Below are 13,921 nucleotides of genomic sequence, written 5' to 3'. Positions count from 1 at the left end.
TTACTTGCTCAAGGACCATGACGAGCTATTGGGTTCGAGACTATAACAGTGTAATTTACTGTAATCTGAAGCGAAAGTAAACATTTTGAAACACTTAAGCAGGAGCTATCCTCGTCCTTCTATTCCTCTAGCGCCTGCAGTTTACATGAAAGAAACATACGAAAGTATGTCACAGATTCTAAATTCAATAAACTATGAGGCTCAAAAGTGGCGTATATTTGGTAACCTAAAAGTCATAGGATTGTTACTAAGACTTCAGAGAGGATTTACTAGGTATTACTAGGTACACTGTAACACAAAATCTGTACGTGACGGAAATATTTTGAACTCAAATTCATAATAAGGACACCTCAAATACCTCCTTAACACATCAGTCGCAAATTTTTCCTTCAGATTTGTTGAGTAGTGTTACTTGCACTACTTCTCAAATACAAATTTTTTAAGAACAGTGCCACGCAACAGCTGGTGAGCAAAAAACCATTGTATACTTCAGTCATATACTAAACTCGGGTATAACGGGTATACTAAACTCGGGTAGATGTTATCTAACTTATTCGTCCGTTGGCAAATTATGTCTGTCTATATGCCAATGTTTTCAGTAAATTCATGTGATAAATATTATTAAAAAATAAAATAAAATAAATAATGTTGCTTTGTAGTTTAATATGTATATGGATGCTTAAATAAGTGTTGGTATATACCAACACATATATATATATATATATTTGTCTGAAAACTTTCCTATAAGTATCCAAAATAGAAAAAAAAACCAAAAATAATTTAATGTTTTGGCTGGCAATTGGTTTAATTTGTTGCTGTTCGCGTGTCATGTGCATGATTGTGCCTTTTTATTGTTGTTTTTTTAGAAGTTAATTATAGTATACGAAAATGCTACAAATTTGTAGCAACTTGAATTGAAATGCTTTGTTAAAAATAATAAATTATTTAAGAGTATAATAGAATAACCGAAAATGGCAAAATTTTATTATTAATTTAGGTCAAAGTCGAGGTTTCATTGAGTGGCTGAAAATTAGCGTGGCTTCGGAAAAAAGAACAAAAAGAATATTTTTTTGTCAATCGTCATAGTGGTTGTACATTTCTCCTTTGTGATTTGGTGGGTACGAATTTTTTCATGATTGTGCCTGATTTAAAGACAGCAGGGGAAGAAAACAGTTGATTGCTTCTTCTGGCTGTGAAGCCTATCTGAAACTATCTGACTCTCCAGGTGCTCGGAGACAACTGACCAGCCGCTCGTTCGTTACCTAGGAACGCTATCTACCGAATCCAGTCGGTGCGTGCATACTCCGAAGTACAGTGGCGGCAGTAGAAAATCAGTCCTATTACTTTCCGAACAAACCCTGTATACTACATGCTTTGGAAGAGATGTCTAATAACATGAGTGGCATACAAAATAAATCTCTCCGGAGTTTTGAAGACAAAAATTGATCAAACGTAAACATAATGAACTCAGAAAGAAAAAAAGACATTGTGGCTTTGTTTACAAAGTTGTGAGAGAACCAACAGAAGTATTTCAATGATAACTTGTCGGAATTGATAAGAAACATCTCCCGCTGTAATCTTCAGCTCAAAATAAAACAAGGATGAAGTAAGGAAGGGCAATGACAAACAGCCCAACAGAAAATAATGTTCAAAACGAGCTCTGAAGACGAAGACAAGAGTACCGATTTTCTTTTAAGTAGTATCTCTATATATTGTATATTTCTTACTCTCTATAGATTTTATATTATTTACTTAGAGTTAAAGTAAATAGACGCTTGCATTTCCATAGTAGAGTCGATGTTTGGAAGATCTTTTTCTTCAAAATTCTTTGTTCTGCATTTTTCATTCTTTGAGTATATAAATATATTTAAAAGTATAATTGTATACTTTTTCTTCGTGTTGGCCTTTATTAATACTCCTCGTTTCTTAATTTGACGTCAACACTCTAATGACAGTTTTCACGTACCACATGATTATTTACTGCAGTCACTTTCCATAACTGGCATAATAGATATGTATATACGTATTTATGTCAACGTGCGCAAAATATTAAGAAAGATGGTTATCGCAATTAGTGCAAATTGCTAAGAACAAACAAAGAGGAAAATGCAAGAAAACTAAACCGCGAGATGCAGAGACATACGCAAAATGCAATAATATTAAAAAAGATATCATTAGCATTTTTCCTCTTTATTGGCGTGAACACCGCTTACGCGACAGACAGGTCCTTTCCGCCTGGTGTTTCCAACGTGGATTGGGCTGAGCACATTTAAATACCAATCGCTGGGCATGCTTTGGTCCCACCATATTTTACAAAGAAGCTGATGTATGCTCCTTATCAGTTTTTCGCCGCCGTATTAGATCAGCTTGGCCGGCACTCCATCGGTATCCGCCGCTTTGATGTCCTTTAGACGGTAATTGCTATTCGAATTTCTTTATGGTCGGGCAATGGAAGGTCCGCTCCATCGTCATCGATTATGGAATCGGGTTCACCATCTCTAGCCGTTAAGCCTTCACTGGCATTCAGCAGGCTGCAGAAGTGTTCCTCCATAATTTCCGTATGCTGGGGCATCAGTCACTAGAACACCTCTGGGGGTTCTACATGAATATGCTCCGGTTAATCATTAGCATTACACCAATGGAAAAAGCTGTTTTTGCTTTATAAGAATATAAACAGAGGCGAATCGAACAAACAACTGATATAAAATCAATAAACTGTCATGTGGGAATAGAACCAGTAAGGAAGGGCTAAGTTCGGGTATCACCGAACATTTTATACTCTCGCATGATAAAGTGATAATCGAGATTTCATTATCCGTCATTTACATATTTTTCAAATACCGTATTTGTGTAAAGTTTTATTGCGCTATCATCATTGGTTCCTAATGTATATATTATACAGAGAAGGCATCAGATGGAATGCAAAATAGCGTTAGCGATTTCACCCATATTTCGTACATATCATCAGGGTGTTACGAGAATATTATATTTCGAATTTCATTGAAATCGGTATAGTAGTTCCTGTGATATGGTTTTTGGTCCATAAGTGGGCGACGCCACGTCCATTTTCAATTTTTAAAAAAAGCCTGGGTGCAGCTCCATCTCCTTCCGTAAAATTTAGTGTTTTTGACGTTTTTTGTTAGTCGGTTAACGCACTTTTAGTGATTTTCAACATTGCCTTTGTATGGGAGGTGGGCGTGGTTATTATCCGATTTCTTCCATTTTTGAACTGTATATGGAAATGCCTGAAGGAAACGACTCTATAGAGTTTGGTTGACATAGCTATAGTAATTTCCGAGATTTGTACAAAAAACTTAGTAGGGGGCGGGGCCTCGCCCACTTTTCCAAAAAATCACGTCCAAATATGCCCCTCTCTAATGCGATCCTTTGTGCCAAATTTCACCTTAATATCTTTATTTATAGCTTAGTTATGACAATTTATATGTTTTCGGTTTTCGCCATTTTGTGGGTGTGGCAGTTGGCCGATTTTGCCCATCTTCGAACTTAACCTTCTTATGGAGCCAAGAAATACGTGTACCAAGTTTCATAAAGTTGATATCTCAATTTTTACTCAAGTTACAGCTTGCACGGACGGACGGACAGACAGACAGACATCCGGATTTCAACTCTACTCGTCACCCTGATCACTTTGGTATATATAACCCTATATCTGACACTTTTAGTTTTAGTACTTACAAACAACCGTTATGTGAACAAAACTATAATACTCTCCTTAGCAACTTTGTTGCGACAGTATAAAAACGGTGGAAAGTGTTAGGTTGATTAGTTGGAGACGGCTAATATTCGAGTACTACCTCAAAAACGTCTCAAAGCTTCTTGCACCCCTTTTTCACAAAACTTTTTTTGCGTCACTGTTGGCACTTTTGTGGCGATTTGTAGCCAGACTGATGAGCTATTAAGCAAAAAAAAAGTGTTAATGACTTGCACTTGTTTTTGACAAGGAGGGGGTGGTGAAATGATTTGCCAAATTTGAAGTGACTAAATATGTAATAGCAAAAGTGACAAACTGTGATCAATTTCCCATAAATCAACTCGCGTAAATTTATTGCAAGTTTCAGTAATTTATGAACTCGCAAGTGGAATGCTTTTCTGAAATTTTGTTTATGACCTATTATTTGATTGGCATTGAACAGACTGTTTGGATTTTTGAAGGTTGCGTATTGATTTTTAGTATATATAGATTCACTTGGCTAGTCTTTCTCCTTCGAATGTTATACTGGAGGTATCTGCAACTCTGTCACCCCCCACTAAATATTTTCAGAGCCATCTAGAGGGCAGGAAATTTCAGCAAAATCATTTAAACTTCTTTAGAGGCAATAAGAACTAAACATTTTATATGAGTAAAGAAAGAAATTATCAGAAGCAATGACGAAATACTATTTCGATTGCAAAAAAAAAGAAATACATAAATATCAAACTAACGGACGTCAGAGCAAAATGATAAAATTTTGATAAAAGTCGCAAACACAGTAAATTGAATGACAAGTGGGTGTACATACATAAATATATACATATGTACATGTATGAATATGTAGAGCAAAAATACCGCGTGACTAAGGAGAATTCGAAAAAAAAAATACAAATGCAAATGCCCACGCTTTAATTTTGACGTCGAGAATTAGCTTTTCTTATTGACACATTGGAGGCATACGCAGATACACATGCGTGTGTTTGTGTGCTACTTAATTTAACACTTATGAAGGCCATCATATGTATGTATATGGTATTTAAGATAATTTTGCATAAAGTCGGTGGAAAGAAAAATAAAAGAATTGACTACCACTTGGTTACATACAGACACATAATCATGGTTACTAGACTCATTTATGCTATTTTTATATAGAGCGTGAGAAATAATTTATTTTTACTAAAAATACCTTTAATGTATTTGTTGTAAATTATCGTCGCTTTTATCTGCTTATCTTAAATACCGAAACCGACGTTATCTTAATGCTGGGCTCAATGCATCGGCTATAATACTCAGGTTTACAGTGAATCATTTTTGTGCTTCTCACTTGATTCTTTATGAGCTTATACCACAGTACAATGTATGTGATGTAGTTGTATGGCGAATGGTTTGAGATGATTCTATAGAGACATTCCAAAGTAAAGAGGACTTAAAAAAAAAACAGAACAAATGGTTTTTTCGGCAAAATCAATTTATTTTATTAAAAATAGTCTCATTCTGCTTCAATACAGCTTTTTGGATGGTCCAAAAGCATGTCGAACTTCTGTTTTATCTCGTATGCCGCTGCAAGCCTTTTGAATGGCCTCTACGTCTGCATAACGCTTTCCTTTCATTGGCAAATGCATTTTTCCGAAAAGGAAGAAGTCGCACGGTGCCATATCAGGTGACTACGGTGAGTGGTTAATGGTTAAAATGTGATTTTTGGTCTAATAGTCGTCCTTCGAATGTTGGATTCTGAGCAATTTTTGGTCGTCAGTCAATTTGTGCGGAACAAACCGTGAACACACCTTTCGTAAGCCCAAATGTTTGGTCAAAATGCGATAAGTCGATGTTTTGGAGATGTTCAATTCCACTTCCATGAATTTCAATGATGATTTCGGCTGATTTTTGATGAATTCACGCACAGATTCGACGGAATTTCCGTTGATCACGAATTTTGATTGGCACACATGTTGATCGTCATTACGGGATAGGCAATCATCGCCATAAACTTGTTTCGGTAAAAGTTTTATCAATTTTAAAACAATATTTAATGTTGTCTCTTTGTTCGAAGCTCATTTTTGCACCGATAACACAGACATACTGACACTTAAAACGCAATAACTTCACTTTCAATCACTGAAATGTCATGAAATTCTCACTGGACAATCGATAATAGATTCTAACGCACCGACATGTAGATGGCGCCACCAGGGGGCGCTAGATTCAAAAAGTTTGCTTTACCCGTTTACTTTGGAACGCACCATGTAAAATATATCATGTGGGTATACATATATAATATGCATTGCTGTTCGAATTTACCTCTATCTTTTTTGGCATATGGATAATTATATAGAGACACAAGCATATGTGCCTTATCATAGATTTTTTTTATTAACCACTTAGACTTTTTTCATTACACCGTAATTCATTATTATAATTTCCCTTCTGACGCTTTTAATGAGAGTGAGAATAAACAAATCAAAATATTAATTATTAATGCGGGTGTGTAGTTGAAATGTAAATATTAGGCTCTTCACAGGTGCACAAACTTTTATTTATATGTATGTATGTATATTTATAAGTGCAAAAAATGAAACAAATTATAAATTTTTAAACAAACACTAATTATGAATATTCTGTTGAATGAGTTGAATTTTGAGTAGCACTTCTGAATGAAATAAGTAAACAGTTGAGTGGGAAAGTATAAGTATTAAATAAAAATAAAAGTAAAAGAGTCTTAGTAAAACTATTTATAGTTTTCATAAATATTATGTTTGGTTGAAATTTTGTATAGTGATGGAAATATAAGATCAGGTAAATGTTTTGAAAATATTCAAAAGTAGTTCTTAAGTGGCTTATGCGTTTACGGGTTTCAAAAAATCGTATTTATTATTGTTTTAATAAATTCTACAACACCTGTAGAATGTTGTCCTAAATTTTCAAGTTGATCCGAGCAATAGTTGCGGAGGTACAGCCTTGAGCACTTGTGCGTTTGAGGCCAGCTAGGCTAAGTGTGCCGTCTTCAAACGCGTTTTTCTTGAAACTGTATTCTTGAAGTCGGTTGGCAAGATATCATCTCGAGAACTCAACCGATCTTCGTGAAATATTACATAGGTCTTTGAGATACAGTTCTTAAAGACTTGGATGAAGATTTTTTTCGATTACAACTATTTGAAAAAAAATATCGCGAAATTTTAGCCGAGATTTTAATTTTTTTGTAAAAATGTCTCCCAAAAGTCATTTAAATTTTTTTTTTCGGGCGGATTTTCCGAGGAACTTCAGGAAATGACGTCGCAATGGCCGAGTTTAAAATATATTTTTTTCAAAATTTCAGAATTTCTTTGTTAATAATGCATGTTTGTAACAATAAAAAATTCTAAAAATACTTAAAAAAGGTGTTTTGTACCCCCTTAACACCTTCATCCTCTTATGGGGTTCAGCTAGTATTTAAAAAATTTTCATATCACTCAACCAAAATAATAATCTCTCCCAGAGTTTCTGTTAGGATCCTCTCAGGGGCGCTAGAATCGATTTATTTTTTAAAATGTATGGATTTAGCGCTAAAAATCATACAGTTCATTAGATTTTTTATTTTCTAGTTAAAATAATTCGCTTTATATCTGATGAAGTAGTCAGCAAGACATTTTAAAATATAATTAGCATCATAATGGTTCTCCGTATAAACTTAATTTCTCTAAAACCTTAATACTTACGAAATTAGAAAGTTTATGATAAATTAGACTAAAGTGTGACTGTTTTCTTCTATCATAAGTTAGAGATTTCATTACCCATTTTAAGGTATTGTTTTACCAGTTAAAAAAGTGATTTTCATGCAATCCAACTTTTCATTGGAATCGCGAATTACACTTCCTTGCTTTTCTAGCTAATACTTCTCTGAAGCTCGAACCTGTTGCACACACCTACTATATATTCGGTTAGGTTTCGGTTGCGTTGTGATAGCGAACGCTTTCAGGCAGTGCGAATGTTGGACACTTACCCTCATTTGACCACAGATAAACTTAGGAACGCACGAAATGGAATTCACGAGTTTATTGCAATTATAAGTAGTTGACTTATCAAACTACCTTCGTGCTTTACCAATATTTTCTATTTGAAACTATTTTGTCTTAGTCACAAACAAAACGTGTCTGTTTTCAGCATTAGATTTAGATTTCGTATTTATGTTTTTAGTAGCAAAATAATTAGCGAATATGAATAACAAATCTCGAAGCAAATCGAAGCACAGTATGTTTACGATGTAGTAAGCAGAAACCAATATTGGCGTAAGGAATTTATTTACAGTGCAAACAAAGTTCGCCAGTCTGTGGAATATGAGCGCGGACATGTGAATTGATTTATGTATGCGCCATATAATATATAGAAATCTATATGTTGCCATGCTATAATATTTTATGTGTCTGAAATTGTTGTTGTATATGAAGTATATAATTACATATAAACAATAAAAACGATTAATTCCCAATTAAGGAGTAGTTATGTAGAAATTCACTCAAAATGTTCAATTGGATTGCATATAGGGCATATGAAAAGTACTCATACTAAGACTCACTCATTTACTCAAATTGGAAAATGTGAAGAAGCGGCTACATACTGCTGGTACTCGTGTGTAAATATTTGTAGTAAATATGTATGTATATAGAATATGTGCGCGGCATGCGGTAGCTGCTGACCGATTTTAAAGCAAAAAAAAAAAATTGCAAGCACAACAAAATTCACTTGAGCACTTTAGCAATTGAGAGTTTCTGCTGGTTAAAAGAAGAATTTATTATTTCTAGCAATTATTGCAAATTTACACTTTCAGTTATACGAAAGTATCCAACGAATGCAGACCGAATATTGAGTGATTGTTTGAGGCGAAAGAACGTGTGAAAATGACTGAAAATTTCTCATTGTAATGCATAAGAGTCTGGGCAGATTATAGAGGCAAAGAAGTGAAGTGCTAAACGTTACTTGTGACTATTTCAAACATTTTCAGTGAAGAGCGCATGGAGATATGCATGCAAGAGACCTTTAAAGCAGCAATGTATCGAAAAGATATTTTATGAAAAAAAATTCTATAAAAAATTATACGTGCTAAGTAACTCTGCAAAAAGAGCAAATAAATTTTAAACAAAAACATTATACAACAACAAATTAGAGACCAACTATGTACGAGCGCATAAAGAAAAATTACGCAAACCCAAAGGTGGCAAACAGAGAATCTTCATAATTTAACGCAACACAAAAAACACGCAACGCAGAGTCTAAATGCATAGAACAAAAGAAAAAAACAGATAAAACATTAAACAGCGATAAAAAATAAATGAATTGGTGCAAATATTTGCTTGACTTTTAATGCTGACGTGCACTGTGTGGAATTTATATTAAGAAAAATCGTTAAAAATAGACCATTTGAAAACTGGAGGCGTGAGAAACGGACATACCAAGCAGGAAAAAACTAAGAAAATAATAAACAATTAATAAATAAAGAATTGTGTACTCAAATAGTAATATTAAATGAAAATAAAAATAAAAAACACAAAAAAAATTTACGAATTTAAGCAGTAAATTAAAAAAAAAACTATCAAAAAATAATAAAAAAGTCATAAAAAATTAAGAACTGAAAAAATCTTAACAAATTCTTACTTAGCAAAGAAAACAGTGGCAGAACTTGTGACGAAGACAACGGAAATAAACTCGGCAGCACAAAATATATGCCAGTGCGCTCTCGCTCTCAACATTTCAAGCGCATAGCAGAGCAAAAAGTAGAAAAAGTCACAAAAAATTGTACTTAAATACGTAAACTCATACGAAATTCGACCAACGCGTACGGCGCGAAATACTTCCAAATTCTTGCATCATTTTCTGACGCTGCGCGAAAGACGTCATCGTACTATTGCCTATTTTCTCCAAGCTGCTGGAGCGCGCAACTACGCTACGTATATATAAAAAAAAACATCTAAAGACAAAAAAGGCAAAAAGCCGCAAAGAAAACGCGAATAAAAGTGAGCTAGGCAGAGCGCCACATCGTTAAAGTGTGAAAAAGCGTGTGCAAACACGCGAAAATACTTTTCTGTATCACTGAAATTCTGTTCGCCAAGGCCTAGCATCAAACAGTGCGCGCCACATACACTACATACAGACATTACAAAGAAAAAATCATCAATACATACACAATATATGTAAAAATACATTTACATATATATTTTATTGCTTGCCGAACACTTTGCTGTGCTTGCGAACTTTGCCGAACACTAATTCGAGTGGCACACCGCGCACTCGCTGCCATCTTCCGTTTGCCGGCACGGCCTTGTTCATCCGCTTCAAGTTGACAAAATTTCCCGGCATCCGCTGTCTGTTGGCAGCGCCAAACAAGCTTTTCCTTTGCAGCCGTCTTCGTTTGTGCGATTCGTGTGTGCGCATCAACACACATACGCATATATATAGTGGGAATTGGTCATCGTTTGCGCCTTCGGCAACCTTCAAAGCATCCGAATCGACAACGGCAACATCATCGGCATCATAGACGTCTGCAGGCGCCAAATTCTCGATTCACATCGAGCTATAATCGGACTTGTGGCCACCATAGGCGAACAGTCTGCTGAAATCCGTTGTTGTCGTCGTTCGCTCGTAGTTGAAATTTGCGGCGAAATAATTTGTAAAATTCGTTATCCGTCCATGCCATGCGCGATAAAATCACACAACTATTTTGCTTGCAAAAGAACGCATGCAAAAATAATACAACAGATAATCGAGGTGTGTGTTGTTCATGAACGGTTCTACTACTTACACGTTGACATATGTATATATACATACATACATAAATATATATATACATGCATATGTATCCATGTGTACATACATGTGTGTATATGCACTCTATATATTTACGTGGTTATTTAGAAATGCGTGTGCGTGTGTCTGTGCCGCCTACATAATTTTACAGATTTTTCGAAATTTTTATTTTTTATATTTCGGCTAAAAATAAATCGTTTGCAGTGGTTATCCAAAAAGAAAAAGCACATTTTTTGGACAGTGTTGGAGGCATTTAAATTAGAATCAATGGACAATGCAATGCAAAATGTTAGAAGAAAAAGTAAAATAATAAAAAGATGAGTAACTAAAGAGAAAAATAAAGAATTAAGTTCAAGCAAACAAGAAAAGTCCACTAAGGAAAACAAATTGCTTGAGTTTAAAGAATCATAAAAAGAGTTTATTTTAAAAAATATATAAAATTAGAAAAAAAAAAAAAACTAAAAAAAAAACAATTCAATAACATAAAAAAATATATGAAACAAAATATAAAAGTAACAAAATTGAAAAAAGTAAAATAAAATTAAATAAAAACAATTCAAAGATAAAAAACAATGACGTCATTATACGTAGAATTGATTAAAAAAATTTCGTAAAAATAACTCATTTAAAGAAAAAAAAGAGCTTGATTTCGACTGACCAGTTTGAATGGCACATACATATATGTAAAAGAAGTATGAACTTGAGTTTGATAGATCGTTTTGTATGGCAGCTATATGCTTTAGAAGTCTGATCTGAGGAATTTCTTCGGAGACTGCACCTTTGTCTTGGATAAAAATCTACGCAAAATTTCGTGAAGATATTTTTTCAAATAAATAAGTTTCCTATACATGTATTATACTTGATTTTCATCGATCGATTTGTATGGCAGCTATATGCTTTAGAAGTCCAATCTGAGCTATTTCTTCGAAGATTGCACCACTGTCTTGGAAAATTATTTGTAAGAAATTTCGTGAAGATATCTTTTCAAATAATGAAGTTACCCATACATGGACTTGATTTTGATCGATCAGGTTGCATGACAGCTATATGCTATAGTAGTCCGATATCGTCGGTTTCGACAAATGAGCAGCTCCTATGTGAAAAAAGAACGTGTGCAAAATTTCAGATCGATATCTCAAAAACTGAGTGACTGGATCATGTACATATATGCAGACAGATCAATGGGCAGATGAATATATATTTTAAGGGTCTCCGGCATTTCTTTATGGTTGTTACAAACTTCGCAGAAAATCAATAGAATATTTGAATAAATGTAGCATTATATAGATTGATTGAGAAAGGAAAAAAATAAAACCAAAGTAAAGGGATAATCTGATAAAACAACTAAAATTCTAAAAATAATAAAATATTTGGAATAAATGAAAAATCAAATAAAATATTAAAAAGAAAGTAATAAAAAATATAACAAAATAATGATGACACAAAATAATACAAAAATAAAATCTAAACAAATTCTTAAAGGTATAATTAAATACCATAAATAGGCTGATTAAATAAATATTAATATATACAATAATTTTAAATAATAAAATTTATAACCATTGAATTGAATACAATTTACACATAAAAAAGGAAGTCAAATTCCAATAATATGAAGTTAATGAAAAAAATAAATAAATATGAGAAAATTAATAAATAAATAAAATATTTACTCTCTAAGTAAAACCATTAAAAAATAATTATTATTTTCAATAAAAATCAACAAAAAAAAATTTTTTTTGGTTTGGTCAAATATTGAAAAAAAAAGTTTTTTTAAATTTTTTTTTTTTTTTATTAAAAGTGAAAAAAAAAATTGTTTCAAAATATCTTTTTATTAAAAATTAAAACAACTTTATTTTATGTAGTGTTAAAACCAAATTTGTATTAAAAACCTTGCTAATTGTGCAACTCTCTTTCTTTCTTTTCGTTTCCGTGCTAACCTTAACAATGGCATTTGTGCAAAAATTGTGAACTATTGGCATATTGTGTACGAAATAAAAATTTTATAAAAAAAATGTAATATGAAAAAATGAAACAGGACATAATGTGCCAATTAAAGTCACGAGCAACGGGACAACGGGTGCCAATGGGTCTTTTGGGGCAGAAGGGCCCGAAACAGAGACCGACTCATCAGGGACCGGGGGGATGCGGAAGTCGTTGGAGAGGAAGGGCTCAGCGCCGAACGACGCTGTTCACCTCCAGAGACGGGTGGGACTCTTCAGTGGGGTGGCTTTAATTGTCGGGACCATGATAGGTGAGTACAAAAAAAATATACTAAAATTTTAAACATACCTTGATAAAGTATTACTAAGCTATATTAAATTTATACGTCGAGTTGAAATTCTTTAAATACATTTTTATTTAAGTCTATTCATAATGTGAATAATTATAGAACTTAAAGGTTGACTTATCAATATTTTTTTTTTTCAAATATTAGAAAATTCCAAGAACAATAAGTTCAAATATGTTTTTTTTGTCAATTATTTGTATTACGTGACCGATGAAATAGCTTATCCAAATTATTATAGATTTATTTAAAGGAAAGCATTCATAACAGCTGCTGAGATGAAAAAGTAATACTTACATATTTTCATTTTTAATAGATCTCAAGTTTAAAATCTGCTGAAATCACAAGCCTGCAGTGAAACATTAGATACAAATTTACCAGGTTAGAACCAGAAATTTCTCTATAGAAATAGCAAAATAGCTTAATCAGAAATATACCAACTACAGAACGATTTTGGATTTTTTTTTCAATCAGTGGTTTTATGCCAGAATACATAGTATAAGGTCTAATAAAAATAAATCCATTATTTTCGCAATAAATTGAAATTATTATTTAACAAAGATAGAGTTATCTGCACTGCTTTGTTCAACAACTTGTTAGCTATCGAATGTGTGAGTCCTGGCATTATTCTGATGGAATACATTCTTACCCTATTCGCCAAAGCTGGCCACTTTTGAGCGATTGCTCACTTCAGATGGTCCAATTGTTGGCAGTAAAGATCCAAAAAAAGTTTGGTTGTAGAGGAGCAGCTCATAGTAGATGATTCTCTGTCTATTCCACCAAACACACAGGTTTGTTGTCTGAGAACACATTCCACACGGCCAATCGGTACCGAAAATTGCTTGGCATTTTCAGGGCGTTGGTCAACGCATTGATTTGATCCATTGTACTTTTGAGCACCGTGTGGCAAGGCTGTCGTCAGCACACAATATTAAGCCATATATTGGAAAAATAATGGATTTCTTTATAATATTCCTAATAGCTTCAATTTTGAACTGGTTTGGATCGGTTTTTTGGTCGTAATCTGAAATGATGTTATCTCATAGAAAATAAGCACGTAAAAAATATGAGTTACTTTTATGGAATAAAGGCAGAAGGCTGCCTAGAAAAGCTTGGGGTTCAAATTCCAGCTAGGACGAATAATTTAT

General features: G+C 33.5%; 1 protein-coding gene across 2 annotated transcripts in view; it reads left to right on the top strand.

Moving 5' to 3' along the window:
• Nucleotides 1–13,921, top strand: part of LOC120774025 (b(0,+)-type amino acid transporter 1) — a 64,574-nt gene that overhangs the window by 36,534 nt on the left and 14,119 nt on the right. The window contains exons 1-2 of one of the 2 annotated variants that reach the window (XM_040103317.1): nt 9,283–10,447; nt 12,525–12,740. In XM_040103317.1, coding sequence (XP_039959251.1) covers nt 10,375–10,447; nt 12,525–12,740 — 289 coding nt within the window. In that variant the 5' untranslated portion in view covers nt 9,283–10,374. Of the gene's footprint in view, nt 1–9,282; nt 10,448–12,524; nt 12,741–13,921 lie in introns of those variants that run through there. The other variant, XM_040103318.1, reaches the window with a different exon arrangement.

This window comes from Bactrocera tryoni, chromosome 4, assembly GCF_016617805.1.
Source record: "Bactrocera tryoni isolate S06 chromosome 4, CSIRO_BtryS06_freeze2, whole genome shotgun sequence".
In the NCBI taxonomy this organism is placed as follows: domain Eukaryota; kingdom Metazoa; phylum Arthropoda; class Insecta; order Diptera; family Tephritidae; genus Bactrocera; species Bactrocera tryoni.
Note: the sequence above shows the minus strand (reverse complement) of the source record. Positions and strands in the feature narration are given on the sequence as shown.